The 21,483-nt window shown below is 36.2% G+C and overlaps 1 protein-coding gene and 1 long non-coding RNA gene across 2 annotated transcripts; both read right to left on the bottom strand.

Moving 5' to 3' along the window:
* Nucleotides 1-518: 518 nt before the first annotated feature.
* LOC119501945 lies at nucleotides 519-1,017 on the bottom strand. The gene is made up of 2 exons (XR_005209969.1): nucleotides 813-1,017; nucleotides 519-662 (listed from the first exon to the last, which is right to left on the bottom strand). It is a non-coding gene; the product is annotated as an uncharacterized LOC119501945 (long non-coding RNA).
* Nucleotides 1,018-6,794: 5,777 nt separating this feature from the next.
* Nucleotides 6,795-21,083, bottom strand: dhps (deoxyhypusine synthase). The gene is made up of 11 exons (XM_037792720.1): nucleotides 21,006-21,083; nucleotides 15,329-15,380; nucleotides 13,660-13,859; nucleotides 12,240-12,404; nucleotides 12,027-12,148; nucleotides 10,695-10,791; nucleotides 10,434-10,520; nucleotides 10,139-10,244; nucleotides 9,940-10,043; nucleotides 9,588-9,713; nucleotides 6,795-8,557 (listed from the first exon to the last, which is right to left on the bottom strand). Exons 1-11 carry the CDS (start codon nucleotides 21,024-21,026, stop codon nucleotides 8,462-8,464), a joined length of 1,176 nt encoding a protein of 391 aa, XP_037648648.1. The 5' UTR covers nucleotides 21,027-21,083; the 3' UTR covers nucleotides 6,795-8,461.
* Nucleotides 21,084-21,483: the final 400 nt, after the last annotated feature.

The following is a 21,483-nucleotide window of genomic DNA, read 5'->3' as shown; positions in this document are numbered from 1 at the left end:
TGAAAAAAAATCATCTAAATGATTTATAAATAAATAAATAATTGTAATATGGTGTAAAGTATTATGTATATGAAACAATTCAATTTGAAAATAATGTAATTTTATAATTGAATTAGCTCATTATACAGTATTATACAATATATCCTTTGATGCACTATATAGCTCAAGTGCAACTACCTTTGTTTACGTTTTATTTATTACATATACTCTACCTATTTTACAAGTGCAATTCCCTCTGTTTACATTACATCTATTTTACCTAATTTATTCCTCAAGTGTAACACCTCTGTTTATATTTACTTATTACATCTACTTTACATTTTTTATCCCTGTTTTATTTGCTTTATAACTATGTGTGTTTTACCTGTTATATGTTTTACAAGTGTTTGTTTTAAAGCACTGACCAGGAGTGGCAACTGTGAATCTCGTTGTATTTAATACGATGACAATAAAGCTTTCTATTCTATTCTTATTCTATGAAGGAAAGTTGTGTTTAGACCCATAAAATGCTTCATAAATTGTATTAAATCACTTTATTTGGTTATTATATCTTATGTAGAGATGGGTAATAACACTGTGTATTTCATTATCAAGCATTTTATAAACAATTTTATCATAAATCCAACAGTTTTTTGCTGCGACTGCAGAAACACCATGAGATACTGTGTGGAAAAACACACATTTTTAGGCTACTTTAAACTGTTTTTTCTCAGCTGGTCTCTACATGATAAAGTTATGTTACTGTAACGTTAAATAAAACATAAAAAAAACATGTTTCACTGATGAAAAGACGGACTGCAGAAAGTATCTACACGTCAGAAAGGTGAAGGGGGGGAAGCCTGTCATCGTACTGTACATCCTCTTTGTTTACCGGTCACCATGGTGACCAGTGATAGTGATTATTATAACATATTTGATGAGAAAATGGTGACACGGCTGTCAGCAGCGCATCCGGATGTTTGTCCCTGCCCGGGTGGTTACTATGGCAACGGTGACACATGGCCGTCATCAGCCTCAGCCAGCTGCGTCAGGAGGAGGAGGAGGAGGAGACGGCGGTTCAACTGGCGACTTCCTGTTTCTGATAGAGCAGAAACCCTCCCCTTTAACTCCCTTTAACTCCCTTTAACTGGTCTCCTCCTCCTCTCTTCCATTTATCAGAGTCTTTACCCGCCTTCTATACATTTATTGCTCTATTGTTTCCCTTAGGGGACAATAAATACCCCACACCTCACCTTGATACCATTATTGACACACAGTACACCTGAACTGAATGGACTGTAATGCTGTGCAATATGCTGCTTTCCACTGTCTGAAATCTATTAATTATTTATTTTTTTTAATATTTTTGAGAGTTACAAGTTCTTTTAACATGGTCATGGAGCATATATATATATATATATATATATATATATATTTGTATTCTGGGGGTCATGTACCTATGCAGAGGGTAGTTTAGTTTATTTATTGACTACACTGAGGGCGTTTTATGTTTTAATTTATTTATTTATTTGTGTATTTATTTTTATACATTTTTTTATTTATTTATTTATTTATTTTTTCATTTATTTTGTATTCATTTTTGGAAGTATTTATTTATTTACTGTATATTTGTATTCTGGGGGTATCATTGCTATGCAGAGGGTAGTTTAGTTTATTTATTGACTACACTGAGGGTGTTTTATATTTTTATAATTTATGTATTTATTTGTGTATTTATCTTTGCATTCATTTATTTATTTGTATATTTATCTTTGCATTTATTTATTTATTTTTGCATTTAATTTGTATTCATTTTTGGAAGTATTTATTTATTTACTGTATATTTGTATTGTGGGGGTATCGTTCTTATGCAGAGGGTAGTTTAGTTTATTTATTGACTACACTGAGGGCGTTTTATATTTTAATAATTTATTTATTTATTGTGTTGAGTTGAATGTGCTACTTATTTTGTACTGTAATTACCTCGTGCCTTTTATACCTTTTTTTGTCTTTTCTTAAAGCCGACTCGGTGTAAACTGCTCAGAATTCCAATGTACTTAGTTAAAGGTGCAAATGGCAAATAAAACTCTTGAATCTTGAAATCTTTAATCTTCTATATAACTCACTGTTTGTCTTCCTGTCTCGGCCCCTCCTCTCTCCCTCCACCCACGCACAGCCTCACCTGCCGCCGCTACCTCTGCGGGTCGGCCAATAGGCTTCCGAGGTGGGCGTTCCTATGGCAACATAACAGCTAAACAGAGGTGGAGATAAAGAGCCACGAGGATGAACTTAGGTTTGGTTCAGAAGTGTGTGTGTGGGGGGGACACACAATGAAGTAGCCTACAAAAAAAATTAAAATGTAATAATAAACATTAGAGCTGCAACTAGGCTAAAGATTATTTTCATTGTTGATTATTTTCTCGATTAGGTTGTTGCACCGATACGATACAGGATCGGATATATCGGCCGATACTGACTCAAACAGCTGGATCGGGTATCGGTGACAATGAGGCCAATCTATTCAATTCAGTTCTATGTTTATACATTATGTACTGGGATTTTAATCTTCCTGTTTAAGCACTGTTTTATGCATTAAAAAGGTTTTACATTTGAATTGTCATTCCTGTTCATTTTGAGGATTTTTTTTTTTTTTACCAAGTTGCTGGTGCACAATTTATTATTTTAATAATAAATAGAAATTCTGTCAATTTTGAAGATTTTTTTTTTACCCAAAAGCCCAGGTACCGCTATCGGGACTGAAAAAGTTGGATCGCTGCATCTCTACCAAGATGACGTCCTCAAGTGTTTTGTTTTGTCCACAACATTCAGTTTACTGTCATAGAGGAGTAAAGAAAATCTTCACATTTAAGAAGCTGGAATTTAATTTTTTTAAAAAAGACTAGGGATGTCAATCGATTAAAATATTTAATCGCGATTAAATTTTTTATCTCTTCAAAAAGCACCTTAATGGGAGATTTGTCAAGTATTTAATACTCTTATCAACATGGGAGTGGACAAATATGCTGCTTTATGCTAATATATGTATCTATTTTTATTATTGGAAATCTATTAACAACAGAAAACAATGACAGATATTGTCCAGAAACCCTCACAGGTACTGCATTTAGCATAAAACAATATGCTCAAATAATAACATGTCAAACTGCAGCCCAACAGGCAACAACAGCTGTCAGTGTGTCAGTGTGCTGACTTGACTATGACTTGCCCCAAACTACATGTGATGATCATAAAGTGTGCATGTCTGTAAAGGGGAGACTCGTGGGTACCCATAGAACCCATTTACATTCACATATCTGGAGGTCAGAGGTCAAGGGACCCCTTTGAAAATGGCCATGACAGTTCTTTCATCGTCAACATTTAGCACAAGTTCCTGACTTCGCCTCTCTACGAGGCAGAGCAGACTGCATAGAGAGCCTAAGTCCCGCATCTTCCGATTGACCACCATGGGACCTTATTTCGGAAAAAAATATGAACAGTAGTCAAAATAATTTTTTTGATCCCGTTTGAATTGCGCCATGAATCCCACATAATATGATGTTTGTCAATTTAAAACAGAATTTTGCAAGTCAAGAAAGTCGCAAACAAGTCTGCAACCTGCTCGTTAAAGGTCCCATATCGTGCTCATTTTCAGTTTCATACTTGTATTTTGTGTTTCTACTAGAACATGTTTACATGCTGTAATGTTAAAAAAAACAACTTAATTTTCCTCATACTGTCTGCCTGAATAAACCGGTATTAACCCTCTGTCTGAAACGCTCCGTTTTAGTGCATTTCAACGGAATTGCGTTGCCAGGCAACAGTTTGGGTTCATGTTTACTTCCTGTCAGCTGATGTCATTCACATCCACTGCAACAGGAAATCAACTGGGACACAATTAGAATGTTTAAAACCACGTAATGGTCTTTATATTGTAGATTCGTGACATCACAAAATTACAGAAATCTTGACAGCTTGTTTCAAAGACACAGTTTCTAGTACGGGCCGTGTGTATTTCTCCATGGATTGAGTGTTTTTGATACTTTCACAGTATTTATATGGCACTTAAACTTGCTTTATAATATAAAAGACATCATAATCTCACTTTTGACAATATGGGACCTTCAAGATAATTTCTTTGAGGTAATAATAACTGAAGGCGACTACAGACAAATGTGGTATATATCAACATTTTTATCAGCACTTCTCCGCTCTTATCTGGAATATGGGGGCTGGACATTATCAGTGAAAAAACCTGAAACAATAAAAGTGAGCAGGAAAGGGGGGCATGACCTCACCTGTCCCCGGTGGAAATTACGGGCTTGCACACACACACTTATAAACTGATATAAATATGCAAATGTGCACAAATCTATCCACTGTGTGTTTCCTTTCTTTTCCCTCCACTCCTCACTGATCCACCCCACCCTGCAGCTGTGCAGCAGGTCAACTCTCCCTCTGTCTTTTCCTCTTTCTCCCTCCCTCCCTCCCTGTCTGTCTGACTCTTTGGTTCTCACCCATAAAAAAAAAAAAAAAAAAAGCTGCCAATCTGGCCGGGAGAAGACATAATTGCCATTATGACTGCTGTGGCCCTGCACATCACACAGTGTACTGATTGTTCCGCTGAGGAGGAGGAGGGGCAAACACTGTCTGCTCTGTGCAGACGCCACACAATATTATCATAGCGTGACTACAGCTCATCCACGCACACACACACACACACACACAGTCTCTATCTCACTCTTTTCAGCCCTCCCAGTATCTCTGTAATCTTTCCATTAAGCACAGAGCAAACAGAGGTTTCTATACGGCTGAGAATCCATACTCCACTGCCTCTTTTAAAGAAATCTTTTAACTGTCAAGCCCTGGGTAAACACACACACACACACACACTCACACACAGTGCCACCGCCAACAGGAAACGATAGAAAGACTGAATGGAAAAGCAGTTTGTACCGAGACAGGAACGCCCAACTTGTGTGTGTGTGTGTGTGTGTGTGTGTGTGTGTGCGAGTGAGACACATGGAGCTGAGGTTTTTGGGAAAGTTGACCTTATCCCAGGTCCAATTCTCCATCTCCGTTTCCAAAAATGAAAAGGTCACCATTCCCACTAAAAAAAAAAAATACACTTTAAAACAACTCTCGGAAAAAAAGTGACACATTTCACACTAAAAACGACCCACGTTTCCAGTCCAAAGTCTGTAACGGGGGTTGTGAACGTCACAGTGAGTGTGTGTGTGTGTGTGTGTGTGTAAAGGATATGGGAGCAGTGATTAGCCAGAGGAAATATCCACTCCCACAATAGCAGCCTGATGTACTGTGATGGGAAATGGCCTCATCGTTGTTACTACATTATGTGGTTGATTCTGCTGAAGAGAGGGAAAAGAGCTGAGAGTCCAAAAATTAAATATAGTATTCATAATTGGTGTATAATCACCTGGAACTATAAGAATCGTTTTGTTTTCGTTAGCCTTGAATGAGCCTTTCATTTTTTTACGTTACCTGAAGGCCACCGTATGGTTTTCCGACACGCTTGGAAAGGGAGGGGAGAGCAGAGGATGATACTCAACGCTTCCTATTCATTATCTACGTAAGCAGCCGTGCAATGCATTCTGGTAGCGCGGCGGTGCATGGTTCGAGAGACAGGGCGTCACATTGGCCGCTCCTCATTTGTTGAGGTCTAGGCTACTTTATGCAAATCAGGGGCGTATGATGCGACTCGCCGCCTCTGGAAACTCCCAAGAAATTTTTAAACTAAGCATCGTCGATCTAAAATAAAGACAGATTCAGCAACGGCACGGCTTATTTTATCACATAAAATGTTCTCAGAAACACATTTCGGTGAACTATTTTCGTGATATTAGAGAAGAAAGTTTCCAAACGAGCCGCCATGTTGGTTCCGGTTTGAAAACCTTTCCACGAGGGAAAGTGTTCATCCAATCAGGTGCAGAGTGCCTTGCGTCTAGTGGCAGCCCATCAAGAGTCCAACACTGGGAAGCGAGACGATCCCTCATGATAAAAAAACGCCCCTGTGGACACGTACCACCACCGATTCTCCGCAGGGTTGTCTGGCGGAGGTCTGGGCGAGTCACTTGAATGGCCCATTATCTGCGACCATTAACGTCTTTTGTTCCCTCATGTCTGGGTTGTTCAGCTCTGGATCGCCGGTTACCTGATTTGGCCACCGCAGCGTGACGTCGGATTGCGTTTCTACAAAAATGTATTGTTTCTACTTTTCCGCCGCAGCCGCCGCAGCCCAAACGCACTACCCCCATTCAAAATGAATTGATGTTGTGTGTGAATGTAGCCTAAATCCTTCACGCAGGTCCTTTTAGGTCACTGGAGGCGCTCACCAGACAGTAGAGGACCTGTAATGCTTTTTCTCTTTCTAGAAAGAGAACTTTCTATAGTTATATAGTTTTTTTTGTGCATGTAAAAGGTCTGTAAAGTTACAAAGCCTCAAGGCCAAAGGGAGTTACTCTCCCCCACAGAAACGCTGCTCCTGAACTGACTGAAACACCTTTTCTTCCATAACGTGGTGATGTCACTAAGTAACACATTTGCACAATACCTGCCTAACGGCTAGTTTGGCACGCCCCCAAAAAAAGATCAAACAGAGAGTTTCAGACAGAGGGTGAAAAGAGGCGCTGAAGCACAGCCGGTATGAGAGAAGTAAAGCGTTTTACTGAACATTAAAGCATGTAAACACGTTCTAGTAGAAACCCAAAATACAAGTATGCACCTGAAGCCTCTCAGCGGATTGTCGCTGAGCATGTTTGCCACCATTTGTACACGTGAATGAGACGCTTACAACTTTGTTTTTCTTAACAATAAGACAAACTCTGGCTGCAGCAACAGAGTGCATAGTGCCGAGTTCTGTCTTGTGTTTATTAAGAAGAGAGGTTTCAAAAGGTTGGAGGCTGAATCAGAGTTTACAGACGGATGTTTGAATCTCAATGACAAAGAAAAACAGCTTATAAAATGTCTCATAAAATAGATAAATACACTCATGTCCACTTTGTGTGTTCTGGCATGCAGTCTACTTTTGTGATGCCTATGATGTTGTGTTTTTGTGTGTAAATTATAGTAAATTATAGGTCATAGTTAGTGGTGGTGTTGGACCGCAGTGGTTCTCAACCTTTTCAAGTCGCGACCTGTCAGAATAATCAGGTTGGTGTTCGCGACCCCCCGCCTACGCCTCCTCGTCAACAGTTTCTACGCGCCTCCCTTGCTGATTCTGAGTGATTATCGTGACTGTTCCGATTAGTTTAAATAAATTAGCTTAAATAAATAATGCTTTGTTAGTGACGTCAATTTTGTTTAGTTTTAACAGCAGATATTGTCCGATGTGCTCCGGGCACGGTGGATTTTTGATGCGTTTCGTGACTCTTCCTCTCCCCCCGACCTGCCAGAAATCCCCCGTCAGAACATCATGTGAACGTACACTTTAACTCTCACAAGAACACTCAATAAAAACTTTTTATTTTTATTTTTTTTCTCAACAACCCTCTGGCGACCCCCGGAAATTATCTCGCGACCCTGTTGGGGGTCCAAACCCCCAGGTTGAGAACCACTGTTGTACTGAAATGCATTATATTCAGAGGTGTTTCTAATATCCTGCCCCTCATATACCCGTACACCTCTCAATATAATATTGAAATTGCAATAGATTACACAAATGTACCTAATAAAGTGGCCACTGAGTGTATCTCTCAACAATATAATAACACCAGTAACACTTTCTGCAGTTCACATATTTCAAATGCAACTGAGTGGCTGTAAACTTACATAATATAATAATTATAAACTCATTTTTCATCATAGATAGATAGATCTGTAATGTCCTATGATACAACAAAGAACAGAAACACAGTCATGTGAAATTAAGAGTCACATGATGGACCCCTTGTGGTCTTCTCACACAGACCTACCACACAAAGACTATTTGTAACGGGAAGAAATTATGAATTCATGATTTATCAAGTAAAACAGGCACGTCTTTCAACCTGAAACAGTAACAATAAGGTAAAACAAAGAAGTATAATGGTAATATACAAGTGTGTGACGGTGTGCCACAACTAAACCGAAATAAATCACAGCTCTTAAATAACATTGCCTCATGAGGAGTGTGTATCTATTCTCTCTCACATACACTCACGCACAACTAAAACCTGATGCATTATACTGTAGACAGTCTCTTTGGTACATGCAATAGCATGCTGCCCCATACTATTTCAGCTATCTGAATGGAGAGAAAAGAACTGTGCTTTTTCTTAACAAGTAAATCTTGTCATGGAAAGCATAAAGACAGGAAACCCTTCACCACTGACCCCCATTAAATGAGGTTTTCAATTGCAGCATTGTATGTAACGCTGCTTCTTAAAGTTGCCAGTTGAAAGCCTGCAATTAGCCCAACAAGGGAAGAACCAGAGGGGACAAAGTTGGTTGTTTCTATCTAACAAGACCATTTAAGGGGGGCAACCATTTAATCGGTTTTCTTGCCGGCAGTCAGCTTGTTGGCGTGGAGAGCGAAGGTCTCGGCCACGATCAGAGGGAAGACTAAAGAGGCATCTGCATACACCTGGGAACAAAGAACGGTGTATTTGTGGTGTGTTACATACTTCACTACACTAAACTGATTCCAGTTTCCTGCTTTCCATATTTATGTTTTTGGTGCTTTGATCCTTTGGATCAAACACTGTGCAGACACTGCCACCTGGAGGCCAAAGGTGTTAAAAACATCCCTTTTTCTTTCCTGCTTCAAGGGCCCAGACAACTATTGCTCAGCCTCCTCACCTGGTTACCAGTTCTGATGTGCTATAAATGATTTCCAAACATATTTTCCTCCTGTAAAATGTATTCAAATGGAAAACAAAGTCAAATTAAGCCATTCTATTTATTTGCAAATAAAAAGCAAAAATGCAGTTTGTCAGCTGTAGGTTATATCTGAATGGAAGTTAATGTCTTTTGTCTTACGTCATGCATCACTGATGCCTATTTTTAAAGTGTGTTATATGAACAGCTACTCGTCTAATTTCTGGACCAAAACTGTTATTTAGTGGGGTAGATTTCAAATCCGTCACACTGGCATAATGCTGTCCAGCATCGCTGCGTGTTTGATATGATTTTTCAATTAACAGTTAGTGTTGATGTTTGAAGAGCAGGGAACAATCCACATCTGAAAACAGCTCAGGTGTATTATCTAGTGAGGTGTATTATCTAGGGGCTGCCAAAAGGCATCTGGGAAATATATGATAATATATATTATCTTAAATGAGCACTCAGGAACGCGGCATTTAATTGAAGGTCATTTTCACAGGATAATTGTCATCTAAGTGCTTTGGTGAATCCACTACCTGTGATTAGGACCTTGTGTTTAGCAATTTACCCTGACAAGTTAGACAACTACTTGCTGTGTGACATAAAGTCTTGCTCATGGCCCCGACGTTTTTAAACTCTTTCTCAGAAGCTATAATGAGGATAATTGTTTGAAGCAGAAGAAGGGAAGACATCTCAAAATAACTTCTAATAAAACGCTATCTGAGGATATAATTGTAATAAATAATAACTATGATGTTGACATTAGTCTTGCTGGTATAAATCATCAGTACCTTCACGGGTTTGGCATCTGCTCTGATCTTGCCCCAGGATATGGCCTCATCAGGTCTGGCTCCAGAATCGGAGCCGTCGAACTCCTGACCTGTGTTCACAAACACGGCGTGGTCGGCTCCGTTCCTCTGGAAGGAGACAGAGGAGAGACGGTGACGACGTTTACATGCACATTCATATTATTTACTATTATTTCGAACATGATAATATTCTGAATTTCATACAGGTCATGTAAACAACATATTCTGCTTGGATATTTTGAATGGAGCTTTTTCTGATTAAGACGTATGGGACATGCTGATATTATTCAGGTTTTAGGAGCCTAAGAAATGAAGATGACATGAAGTTAGTTACCATAAGATTAGCATTGCATATGTGATGTTTGACCAGTCCTCCTCCCAGGATGATCATTCCCGTCCTTTTGGCAAACACCGCCTGGCTGTTCATCCTGCGAATATCTGAAATAAAAAAAGTCCACATTCACGATATGTCCAACAGATAACACTGAGACGGCTGCAGTGATCCTGCTCTGCTGCAGTGATGTTGCTTTTACCTTCCACTATGTCCAAAACCAGGCCAGGGCTCTTAAAAGAGTGGAAGTAAAGCATGTCGCCCAGAGAGCCGTCTGTCAGAGCAGGACTGAACACTGGGATGTTATTCTGAAACAGAATATAATACGGAACATTTAATGATAAAGAAATACTACTAGTATTAGTGAGGCTGGGAAGCAGGATGAAGTGAGTAACAAAGCAGAACTGGAGCAATTTAATTTTGTGTTTAGATCTTTTTCTTGTCTTTTTTGGTTCCCTTATGATGTAATAACGTTACCGATATAAATGAGGACTCACCTTGTGCGCCCAGTAGTAGACAGAGTCAGGGTTATTGATCTCCTTGCCAAGTCTATGGATCATTTTGGAGGGAGTCCAATGGGTTCCCTGAAATAAAAAAAACATATTATATTATATATTATACAATATTGTAGACAATATTATAAAAGTAGAGTTTGGAAGATCCTGACTGCACAACTGTTTTATGTGAGGACACCAGACTAACAAGTACTGCTATTTCATATAACTGTTCTGCTAGGATCTGCTAAAAGAGAGACCCACCTCTGTTGTCTGCTCCAAAAGCATCTGGTCCAGGATGGGCATCAGCCAGTCTTCAAACTTACAGTAGTTGTCATTGGGCACCAACAGATTCCCTATCCTACATCCAGCAAGGAGAAGAGGAGGAGGAGGAGGAGGAGATGAAGATGATTAACAGGGACCCGACAAGTTCTAACTCACACAGGCTCCGCCCTCTACTGGACTCTACGGGTAAAAATCTCCTCCAATGACGCATCCGCCCATGGAATTTTGCATAAATGTAGCCGGCTAATCAGGACGTGCCTACCCGGGAGCAGCAGAGCACCTGTTGTCTCTGCTTGCATTGACCTCAGAGGATGTGAACTAACCGCCCCAGCAGTGCACCCCAGTTGCTTGATGCTTCGGGGTTGACCGCAGTAGGTCTACGCTCAGACCGAACCCCTCCTTTGTTCCCAAGACTTGAGGAGTTCATTCAGGTCAAGGGTCATATAACTGGATGCTCTTGGATGTCTTCCACCACATGTGGGAGACAGGGATGCAAGATCGCATCTACTATGCCCTATTCCTGTTCATGTTATGTCTTATGTTGTTGCCCCACTCAGGCGCACAGAACAGCTTCTGTTTGTGTGCTTCGGTGATGGTGTGGCCAGTGAAGCCCTTCTAAGAAACGCCTTGTGGGAAGGCACACTCTAGACGCAGCGTTGTGGTGTTGGCGGCCTTGTTTGTCGGGGTGACTGTAGAGGACATATGCACGGCGGCGTCACGGTCAACGCCTTGCCCATTCATATGGTTCCATCTCTTGGACATGGCGGGCTCCTTTTCAAGGTCTGAGCTCACTGGAACGACACAGGACTGGTGAAAAGGTTGAGGTGTGTGCGTGTCAGTTGTGTTGCACCTGAACCCCCCTCTGGGCATGATACACCTGCATGTTCCCGTGATCCTTGATGACCCGGGGAATGTCAGGGTTTCTGCTAGTGTGCTAAGTTGACTCCCCGCCAGGCCAAAGCATCGGCGAATTATGTATTTTGCTTTGTAATGGACCAGGGCCTTTTTTGGGGGGTAAAATGTCCTTAATTTAAACCCTGGTCCCTGCAGGAGAAACACAATGAGTTCCTCAAAAGGTTCCTAGTTCCGGGGTAAAGTTGACCTGCAGTCGTAAAGGGGCTAAAGCTGAGACTTCTAAAGACGAGTACCTGCAAACCAAACCCCCTGTATCTTGTCCTTTGTCATTATGAGTATACAGAACATCTGCTATTGATGATGTTATGGTGACAAACTCGGTGTAAAATGTCACCTTTATGGTATGCACCCTGACCAGCATCATTCTGAGGATGTGAATGTGAGAGGTGTATCTACCTGTTGATGCCCTTCTGGCGGAGGTCCTTGCCAGCCATGCTGAAGTCTCCCAAGAATGTGTCAGCCATACACTTGATGAAATCCTCCTCTACGCCTCCAGCTGTGGTTACGATCACATCCACCTAACACAGAGTGACAAGACAGGTTCTGATACACTAGTCCACGCTGTCGGATCAGTACATTGTTTTAGATGACGAGTTTATACATTTGTACCATTTTGTGCTGTGCCAGGTAGCGGATGGTCTCTCTGACTCCGGAGCTGATGAGGTTGGAGGTGTAACCCAGGAAGATGGTGCAGCCCGACTTGCTCCGGTGTTCGTCGGGCACTTCAGTCTCTTTTTTTTCATCCTCCTCCACTGGCTCAAGACGCTTCTCTATCTGTGGGCGTGGAGTCATTAAACAACAATGGTCAACATTACAAAATATCATAAACAGACTGATCAGAGGCTCAAACAACATGTTTACCTAATACAAATCTGGATCAATCTGGATAATCCACAGAGGAAGCTGACAGCAGTTTTAATATTGGCGCCCTATAGCTGAAGATGTTTACCACATAAATGCAACGTTCACGGTTCAACTCCCAAACCGGGGACCTTTGTTGTAAGTCATACCTCTTTCTCTCCCCACATTTCCTTTTCTCTGCAACTAACCGTCAAAATAAAGGCCAAAAAATAAAAGCAACAAAGTGATTACAGTGAGGTGTATAACTTTGTCCAGACTAACAAGAACTTTTGTTTCTTTCTGTAATTATTAGTACTGTAAGTCCCACCAATAAAATCCCATTCACCTCCACCGTGTTGGGGTACCAAGAAATTGTAGGGCTGTCAATCAATTAAAATATTTTCAATCGCAATTAATCGCATATTTTTTCTGTTCAAAATGTACCTTAAAGGGAGATTTGTCAAGTATTTAATACTCGTATCAACATGGGAGTGGGCTAATATGCTGCTTTATGCAAATGTATGTATATTTTTATTATAGGAAATCAATTAACAACACAAAACAACGACAAATTTTGTCCAGAAACCCTCACAGGTACTGCATTTAGCATAAAAAATATATGGTCAAATCATAACATGTCAAACTGCAGCCCAACAGGCAACAACAGCTGTCAGTGTGTCAGTGTGCTGACTTGACTATGACTTGCCCCAAACTGCATGTGATTATCATAAAGTGGGCATGTCTGTAAAGGGGAGACTCGTGGGTACCCATAGAACCCATTTACATTCACTGATCTGGAGGTCAGAGGTCAAGGGATTCCTTTGAAAATATTCATGATGGTTTTTCCTCAACGAAATTTGTTTGTTTAGTAAGACATGGTTGGTGCAGTGGTGCATTTTCTCCCCGTGTTAGCGCGGGTTTTTCTCCGTGTTCTCCGGTTTCCTCCCACAGTAAAGACCTGTAGGTTAGGTTGTGTGAATGTGAGAGTGAATGGTTGTCTGTCTCTATGTGTCAGCCCGGTGATAGGCTGGCGATCTGTCCAGGGTGTACTCCGCCTACATCCATGATATGATACCAGTTTAAAACTGAGCCTGCTATAACCTCTGAAAGATTGCTCGCGTTATTATCACGTTAACTCTGACTGATAGCCCTAGTTATTATTTGTAAGATCAGCTTCCCTTCCTCTCACCATGAGGTTGATCTCCTGGATGGCCTGGCCCATGCTGCTGGCCTGGAAGCCCGTGGAGATGAAGGACTTCATCACCGCCTGGAGATCGGCTCCCTGGTTGAAGTCGTAGCCTCTGATCTTCGTCAGGTCCTCCGGGAGCTCACAACTGGTCTTAAGGATGGCCTCTAAGGCAACAGAAGGAGCCTGGCCTGCCATCTTTACTGCAAAACAAAACATAAAGAGCAAGTTAGTGATGAGTGATTATCATTAAGGAGATGTCCAGTAGAGCCCTGATCATGTAACAATGGATGTAATCTCTTCAGTCTGTGGTGACAGGTGAGGCAGCAGCTCTGCTCTGACTGGCTGTGTCAAAACTAAGCAGCTTTCTATCAAAATCATAAATTAATGAGAATAATTATGAGAATAAAGTCATAAGTTTACGAGAAAAAAGTCGTAATATTATGAGAATAAAATCATAATATTATGAGAATAAAGTCATAGGTTTACGAGAAAAAAATAAGTCATTAAAATTAGGAGAATAATGTCATGTTTACGAGAAAACAGTCATAATATTATGAGAATAATGTCATAAGTTTACGAGAAAAGAGTCGTAATATTATGAGAATAAAGTCACAAGTTTACGGGAAAAAAGATTGTAACATTATAAAACTAAAGTCACAAGTTTTATGAGAAATAAGTCATAATATTATGAGAATATATTCAGAGGTTTACAAGAAAAAAAGTTGTGGTATTATGAGAATAAAGTCATAATACTATATAGTAGTATTTTTACGTTTTATTTTAGAGGGGAAATAGTACGACAGAGTATTAGGACCACATTGAGGAAAAATTTAAAAATATGAGATTTCGAGAATAAACTCATAATATTATGAGAATAAAGCCATAAGTTTACGAGAACATTCTTTTTTAATATTATGAGAATAAAGTCACAAGTTTAAGAGAAAAAAATCGTAATATTATGAGAATAAAGTCATAATATTATGAGGATAATGTCATAATATTATGAGAATAATGGCATAATATTATGAGAATAAAGTCATAATATTATGAGGATAATGTCATAATATTATGAGAATAATGGCATAATATTATGAGAATAAAGTCATAATATTATGAGAATAAAGTCATAATATTATGAGAATAATGGCATAATATTATGAGAATAAAGTCATAATATTATGAGAATAATGGCATAATATTATGAGAATAAATTCATAATATTATGAGAATAAATTCATAATATTATGAGAATAAATTCAGAAGTTTACGAGATCCATGCAGGTTGGCAAATTTCACAATTTCAGAATTATATAATAGAAGACAACTGTAAAACGCCCATTAATATCCAGTTTAACCAGTCTGAGACATATTTTGCTGTGCAACCTTAGGCTAGAGAGAGCATTCCTGAATCAAGCCAGTTATGCAGCTCTTTGTGTGGTAGATTTAAGTATTTTACTGCATTTATACACATAATAACACATAATGACAAAGTGGAAACACATTTTTTTTTCATGCAAATGTATGAAAAACTTCATTTAATCTTTTATTGAGGTATTATTCATGTGGTCTGATGTCAGCTAGCAGACCAGCTAACTGTGAGCTGGTTTCTGTTCCCTGTCGACTGACTTCAATCATGACCAAACATTAGAAGAATGAGATGAAAACACACCTTTTCTTGAAGAGAGGTCAGTTGTTGATGAAGATGGTGAAGTAGTGATGGGCTGTCAGCGGACACAAGAAGGAAGAAGGACGGTTACAGGAGATTTCTGTTAGTAAACAACACATGAGTCTCCTCTTCCTGCAGCCTGCAGCATGCTGCATCCCACTACGGAGAGCGCGAAGGGACAAACAGGACCAAACCGTGTTTCTGTGCAAATCCCCATTATACTGTAGTCTGGTCAAAACTATAGACATTATTGTATTATCATACTCCTAGAGTATTAGGGCCACACTGAGGGAAAAAAATCTGAGATTTCGAGAATTAAGTCTTAATATTATGAGAATAAAGTCATAAGTTTATGAGAAAAAAGTTGTAATTTTATGAGAATAAAGTCGTAATATTATGAGAATAAAGTCATAAATTTATGAGAAAAAGTTGTAATTTTATGAGAATAAAGTCGTAATATTATGAGAATAAAGTCATAAATTTATGAGAAAAAGTTGTAATTTTATGAGAATAAAGTCGTAATATTATGAGAATAAAGTCATAAATTTATGAGAAAAAGTTGTAATTTTATGAGAATAAAGTCGTAATATTATGAGAATAAAGTCATAAATTTATGAGAAAAAGTTGTAATTTTATGAGAATAAAGTCGTAATATTATGAGAATAAAGTCATAAATTTATGAGAAAAAGTTGTAATTTTATGAGAATAAAGTCGTAATATTATGAGAATAAAGTCATAAGTTTATGAGAAAAAAGTTGTAATTTTATGAGAATAAAGTCGTAATATTATGAGAATAAAGTCATAAGTTTATGAGAAAAAAGTTGTAATTTTATGAGAATAAAGTCGTATTATTATGAGAATAAAGTCATAAGTTTATGAGAAAAAAGTTGTAATTTTATGAGAATAAAGTCATAAATTTATGAGAAAAAGTTGTAATTTTATGAGAATAAAGTCGTAATATTATGAGAATAAAGTCATAAATTTATGAGAAAAAGTTGTAATTTTATGAGAATAAAGTCGTAATATTATGAGAATAAAGTCATAAATTTATGAGAAAAAGTTGTAATTTTATGAGAATAAAGTCGTAATATTATGAGAATAAAGTCATAAATTTATGAGAAAAAGTTGTAATTTTATGAGAATAAAGTCGTAATATTATGAGAATAAAGTCATAAGTTTATGAGAAAAAAGTTGTAATTTTATGAGAATAAAGTCGTAATATTATGAGAATAAAGTCATAAGTTTATGAGAAAAAAGTTGTAATTTTATGAGAATAAAGTCGTATTATTATGAGAATAAAGTCATAAGTTTATGAGAAAAAAGTTGTAATTTTATGAGAATAAAGTCATAAATTTATGAGAAAAAGTTGTAATTTTATGAGAATAAAGTCGTAATATTATGAGAATAAAGTCATAAGTTTATGAGAAAAAAGTTGTAATTTTATGACAATAAAGTCATAATATTATGATAATAAAGTCATACAATTATGAGAATAAAGTCATAAGTTTACGGAAAAGAAGGTCGTAATATTATGAAAATAAAGACAAAAGTTTATGAGAGAAAAGTCTTAATATTATGAGAATAAAGTCACAATATTATGAGAATAGTCATAGGTTTACGAGAAAAAAAAGTCGTTAATATTATGAAAATAAAGTCAAAAGTTTACGAAAAAAAAAGCCATAATATTATGAAAATAAAGTCAGAATATTATGAGAATAAAGTCATAAATTCACGGAAAGAAAGTCGTAATATTATGAAAATAAAGTCAAAGTTTACAAGAAAAAAGGTCGTAATATTATGATAATAAAGTCAGAAGTTTATGAGAAAAAAGTTGTAATTTTATGACAATAAAGTCATAAGTTCACGGAAAAAAAGTCGTAATATGAAAATAAAGTCAAAAGTTTATGAAAAAAAGCTATAATATTATGAGAATAAAGTCATAATATTATGAGAATAGTCATAGGTTTACGAGAAAAAAAAGTTGTAATTTTATGAGAATAAAGTCATAAATTCACGGAAAAAAAGTTGTAATATTATGAGAATAAAATCTTAATATTATGAGAATAAAGTCATAAGTTTACGAGAAAAGAAATGTAATATTATGAGAATAGTCACACATTTTTGAGAAAAAAAGCCGTATCTTTTTTTTCTCGTTAAGTTATGACTTTACTCTCGAAATCTCAGATTTAATGTAATGTAATGTCTGGTAAAGTATGTCCCTTTTATACAACAAAGAACAGAAACACAGTCATGTGAAATTAAGAGTCACATGATGGACCCGTTGTTCTCTCCTCACACATATCTGCTGCACAAAAACTCTTTGTAACGGGAAGAAATTATTCATTTATGATTTATTGAGTCATTAAGACATTTTTAAGATCTTTTTTTTCGGACATTTTTTTAGATCTTTTTTTTCGGACATTTTTTCAGATCTTTTTTTCAGAAATTTTTGTTTTGGACATTTTTTAATACTTTTTTTTCATATTTTTTTTTTCGGACATTTTTTCAGACTTTTTTTTCAGATCTTTTTTTTCAGACTTTTTTTGTCCGACATTTTTCAGATCTTTTTTTTCAGACTTTTTTCAGATCTTTTTTTACGGAGATTTTTTCAGATTTCTTTTTCGGACATTTTTTCAGACATTTTCAGATCTTTTTTTTCAGACTTTTTTTGTCCGACATTTTTCAGATCTTTTTTTTCAGATCTTCTTTTTCAAACTTTTTTCAGATCTTTTTTTATGGAAATTTTTTCAGACTTTTTATTCAGACTTTTTTCACATCTTTTTTTCAGACTTTTTGTTTTGGACATTTTTTCAGACTTTTTTTGTCCGACATTTTCAGATCTTTTTTTAAGGACATTTTTTCTGACTTTTTTTCAGACATTTTTCAGATCTTTTTTTTCAAATTTTTTTTTCAGTCATTTTTCAGATCTCTTTTTTCAGACTTTTTGTTTTGGACATTTTTTCAGACCTTTTTTTTTTGTCTGACATTTTTCAGATCTTTTTATTCAGACTTTTTTGTCCGACATTTTTCAGATCAATTTTTTTCAGACTTTCTTTTCGGACATTTTTTCAAACTTTTTTTTCAGACATTTTTCTGATCTTTATTTTCGGACATTTTTTTAGATCTTTTTTTCGGACATTTTTTCAGACATTTTTCTGATCTTTATTTTCAGACTTTCTTTTCGGATATTTTTTCAGACTTTTTTTTCAGACATTTTTCTGATCTTTCTTTCGGACTTTTTGGTTTTGGACATTTTTTCAGACATTTTTTTCAGATCTTTTTCGACATTTTTTCAGACTTTTTTTTCAGACATTTTTCGGACATTTTTTCAGATTTTTTTTTCAGACATTTTTCAGATCATTTTTCAGAACTTTTTGTGTCCAACATTTTTCAGATCTGTTTTTTCAGAGTATTTTTTCAGACATTTTTCAGATATTTTTTTTCAGACTTTTTTTGTCCGACATTTTTCAGATATTTTTTTCAGACTTTTTTTGTCCAACATTTTTCAAATATTTTTTTTCAGATTTTTTTTACGGACATTTTTTCAGACTTTTTTTTCAGATATTTTTTTTCAGACTTTTTTTCAGACTTTTTTTGTCCGACATTTTTCAGATCTTTTTTTTCAAACTTTTTTTCAGACTTTTTTTTCAGACATTTTTCAGATATTTTTTTTCAGACTTTCAGATCTTTTTTTTCAGACTTTTTTTGTCCGACATTTTTCAGATCTTTTTTTCAGAACTTTTTTTTTGGGACATTTTTTTAGACTTTTTTTTCAGATTTTTTTTTACAGACATTTTTTTCTGACTTTTTTTCAGACTTTTTTTGTCCGACATTTTTCAGATCTTTATTTTCAGACTTTTTTCAGATATTTTTTTATGGACATTTTTTCAGACTTTTTTTTCTGAAATTTTTTTAGATCTTTTTTTCAAATTTTTTTTTCAGTAATTTTTCAGATCTCTTTTTTCAGACTTTTTGTTTTGGACATTTTTTTTCGGACTTTTTGGTTTTGGACATTTTTTCAGACATTTTTCAGACTTTGTTTTCAGACTTTTTTTTCAGACTTTTTTCAGATCGTTTTTTTCAGACTTTTTTTGTCCAACATTTTTCAGATCTTTTTATTCAGACTTTTTCGTCCGACATTTTTCAGATCATTTTTTTTCAGACTTTTTTTGTGCGACATTTTTCAGATATTTTTTTCAGAACTTTTTTTTCAAACTTTTTTTCAGACTTTTTTTGTCCGACATTTTTCAGATCTTTTTTTTCAGACTTTTTTTGTCCGACATTTTTCAGATCTTTTTTTTCAGACTTTTTTTGTCCAACATTTTCCAGATCTTTTTTTCAGAACTTTTTTTTTTGGACATTCTTTTAGACTTTCTTTTCAGACTTTTTTCAGATCTTTTTTTACGGACATTTTTTCAGACTTTTTTTTCTGACATTTTTTCAGATCTTTTTTTTCATTAATTTTTCAGATCTCTGTTTTCAGACTTTTTGTTTTAGACATTTTTTTCTGACTTTTTGGTTTTGGACATTTTTTCAGACATATTTTTCAGACATTTTTCAGATCTTTTTTTTCAGACTTTTTTTGTCCGACATTTTTCAGATATTTTTTTTCAGAACTTTTTGTTTTGGACATTTTTTCAGAATTTCTTTTCAGACTTTTTTCAGATATTTTTTTACGGACATTTTTTCAGACTTTTTTTTCTGACTTTTTTCAGATCACTTTTTTCATATCTTTTTTTACGGACATTTTTTCAGACTTTCTTTTTAGATCTTTTTTTTCAAATTTTTTTTTTCAGTAATTTTTTAGATCTCTTTTTTCAGACTTTTTGTTTTGGAATTTTTTTTCCGGACTTTTTGGTTTTGGACATTTTTTCAGACATTTTTCAGATCTTTTTTTTCAGACTTTTTTCAGATCTTTTTTTTCAGACTTTTTTTGTCCGACATTTTTCAGACTTTTTTTGTCCGACATTTTTCAGATATTTTTTATCAGAACTTTTTGTTTTGGACATTTTTTCAGACTTTTCAGATGTTGTTGTAAATCCAATGTACATTGTCAAATCTGCCTGAAATTTCTCAGGCATGTTGAGGGTCCAGGCCTGAAGACATTTACATCTCCATATTGAGTCACACTCACAGCGCACCCTAGTGGTGATGCTTTTGATCTTCTCACACAGACCTACTGCACAAAGACTATTTCTAACTGGAAGAAATTATTCATTTATGATTTATTAAGTTAAACATTCACGTTTTTCATCATGTAACAGTGACAGTAAGGTCAACTGAGCTTAAATAACATTGCCTCATGAGTGTATATTTATTCTCTCGCTCTCTCTCACACACACACGCACACACACACGCACACATGCGCACGGCTAAAACCTGATGCATTATACTGTAGATAGTCTCTTTGGTACATGCAATAGCATACTGCCCCATACTATTTCAGCTATCTGAATGGAGAGAAAAGAACTGTGCTTTTTCTAACAGGTAAATCTTGTCATGGAAAGCATAAAGACAGGAAACAGCATAGCAGGGATCTTAGCCACCATCCTCTTCTGCAAAAGACACAAAGAGCATGTTAGTGATGAGGTTATCACCAAGGAGCCTTGATGATCTGAGCCTTCACTGAGCTTCCCAGCTGCTGAGCATAAAGCAAAAAATTGTAAATGAAAAAACAAACCTTTTCTTCAACAGAGATCATGATGAAGATGCTGATGTAGTAATCGGCTTTCACCGGACACAAGATAGATGGTTAGAGAAGATTTGCATTTATAAATGTTAAATGTTTAGGCCCCGCCCCCTCCTGCAGGCTGCACACAGGTACCAGAGACAGCTGTTTGCAGGTTCTCCTCCTCGTCCAGAGGGACAAACATGAACAAACTGTATTTCTGTGCAAATCCCCATATAGTCTGGTCAAAACCAAAACTATAGTCAGAGTTATTTTATGATTATACTCCTAAACAATTTATTTTATTTACCTTATTTAGTTAATATTGAACATTAAAATTAGCATATGTTAATCCGGGGTTGGAAGAAGTACTCAAATCCTTTATATCAAACTGTGAATACCACATTGACTCCTAAATGTGCTTTTTTATGTAAACTTATTTAATATTATTTATATGGAGTAAATTGTACTAATTGAATGGTTCCAGTTA

Source organism: Sebastes umbrosus, chromosome 14 (genome assembly GCF_015220745.1).
Source record: "Sebastes umbrosus isolate fSebUmb1 chromosome 14, fSebUmb1.pri, whole genome shotgun sequence".
NCBI classification, from domain to species: domain Eukaryota; kingdom Metazoa; phylum Chordata; class Actinopteri; order Perciformes; family Sebastidae; genus Sebastes; species Sebastes umbrosus.
The sequence above is the reverse complement of the archived record's forward strand: the minus strand, read 5'-3'. Positions and strand labels throughout refer to the sequence as shown.

Coding starts and splice junctions, on each gene's coding strand:
- dhps (XM_037792720.1), bottom strand. CDS start 21,026: ATGATCTCTGTTGAAGAAAAG. Junction 12,149..12,239: donor ACCTGGCACAGCACAAAATG/GTACAAATGTAT, acceptor ACTCTGTGTTAG/GTGGATGTGATCGTAACCAC. Junction 10,792..12,026: donor CGCCAGAAGGGCATCAACAG/GTAGATACACCT, acceptor TGCTGGATGTAG/GATAGGGAATCTGTTGGTGC.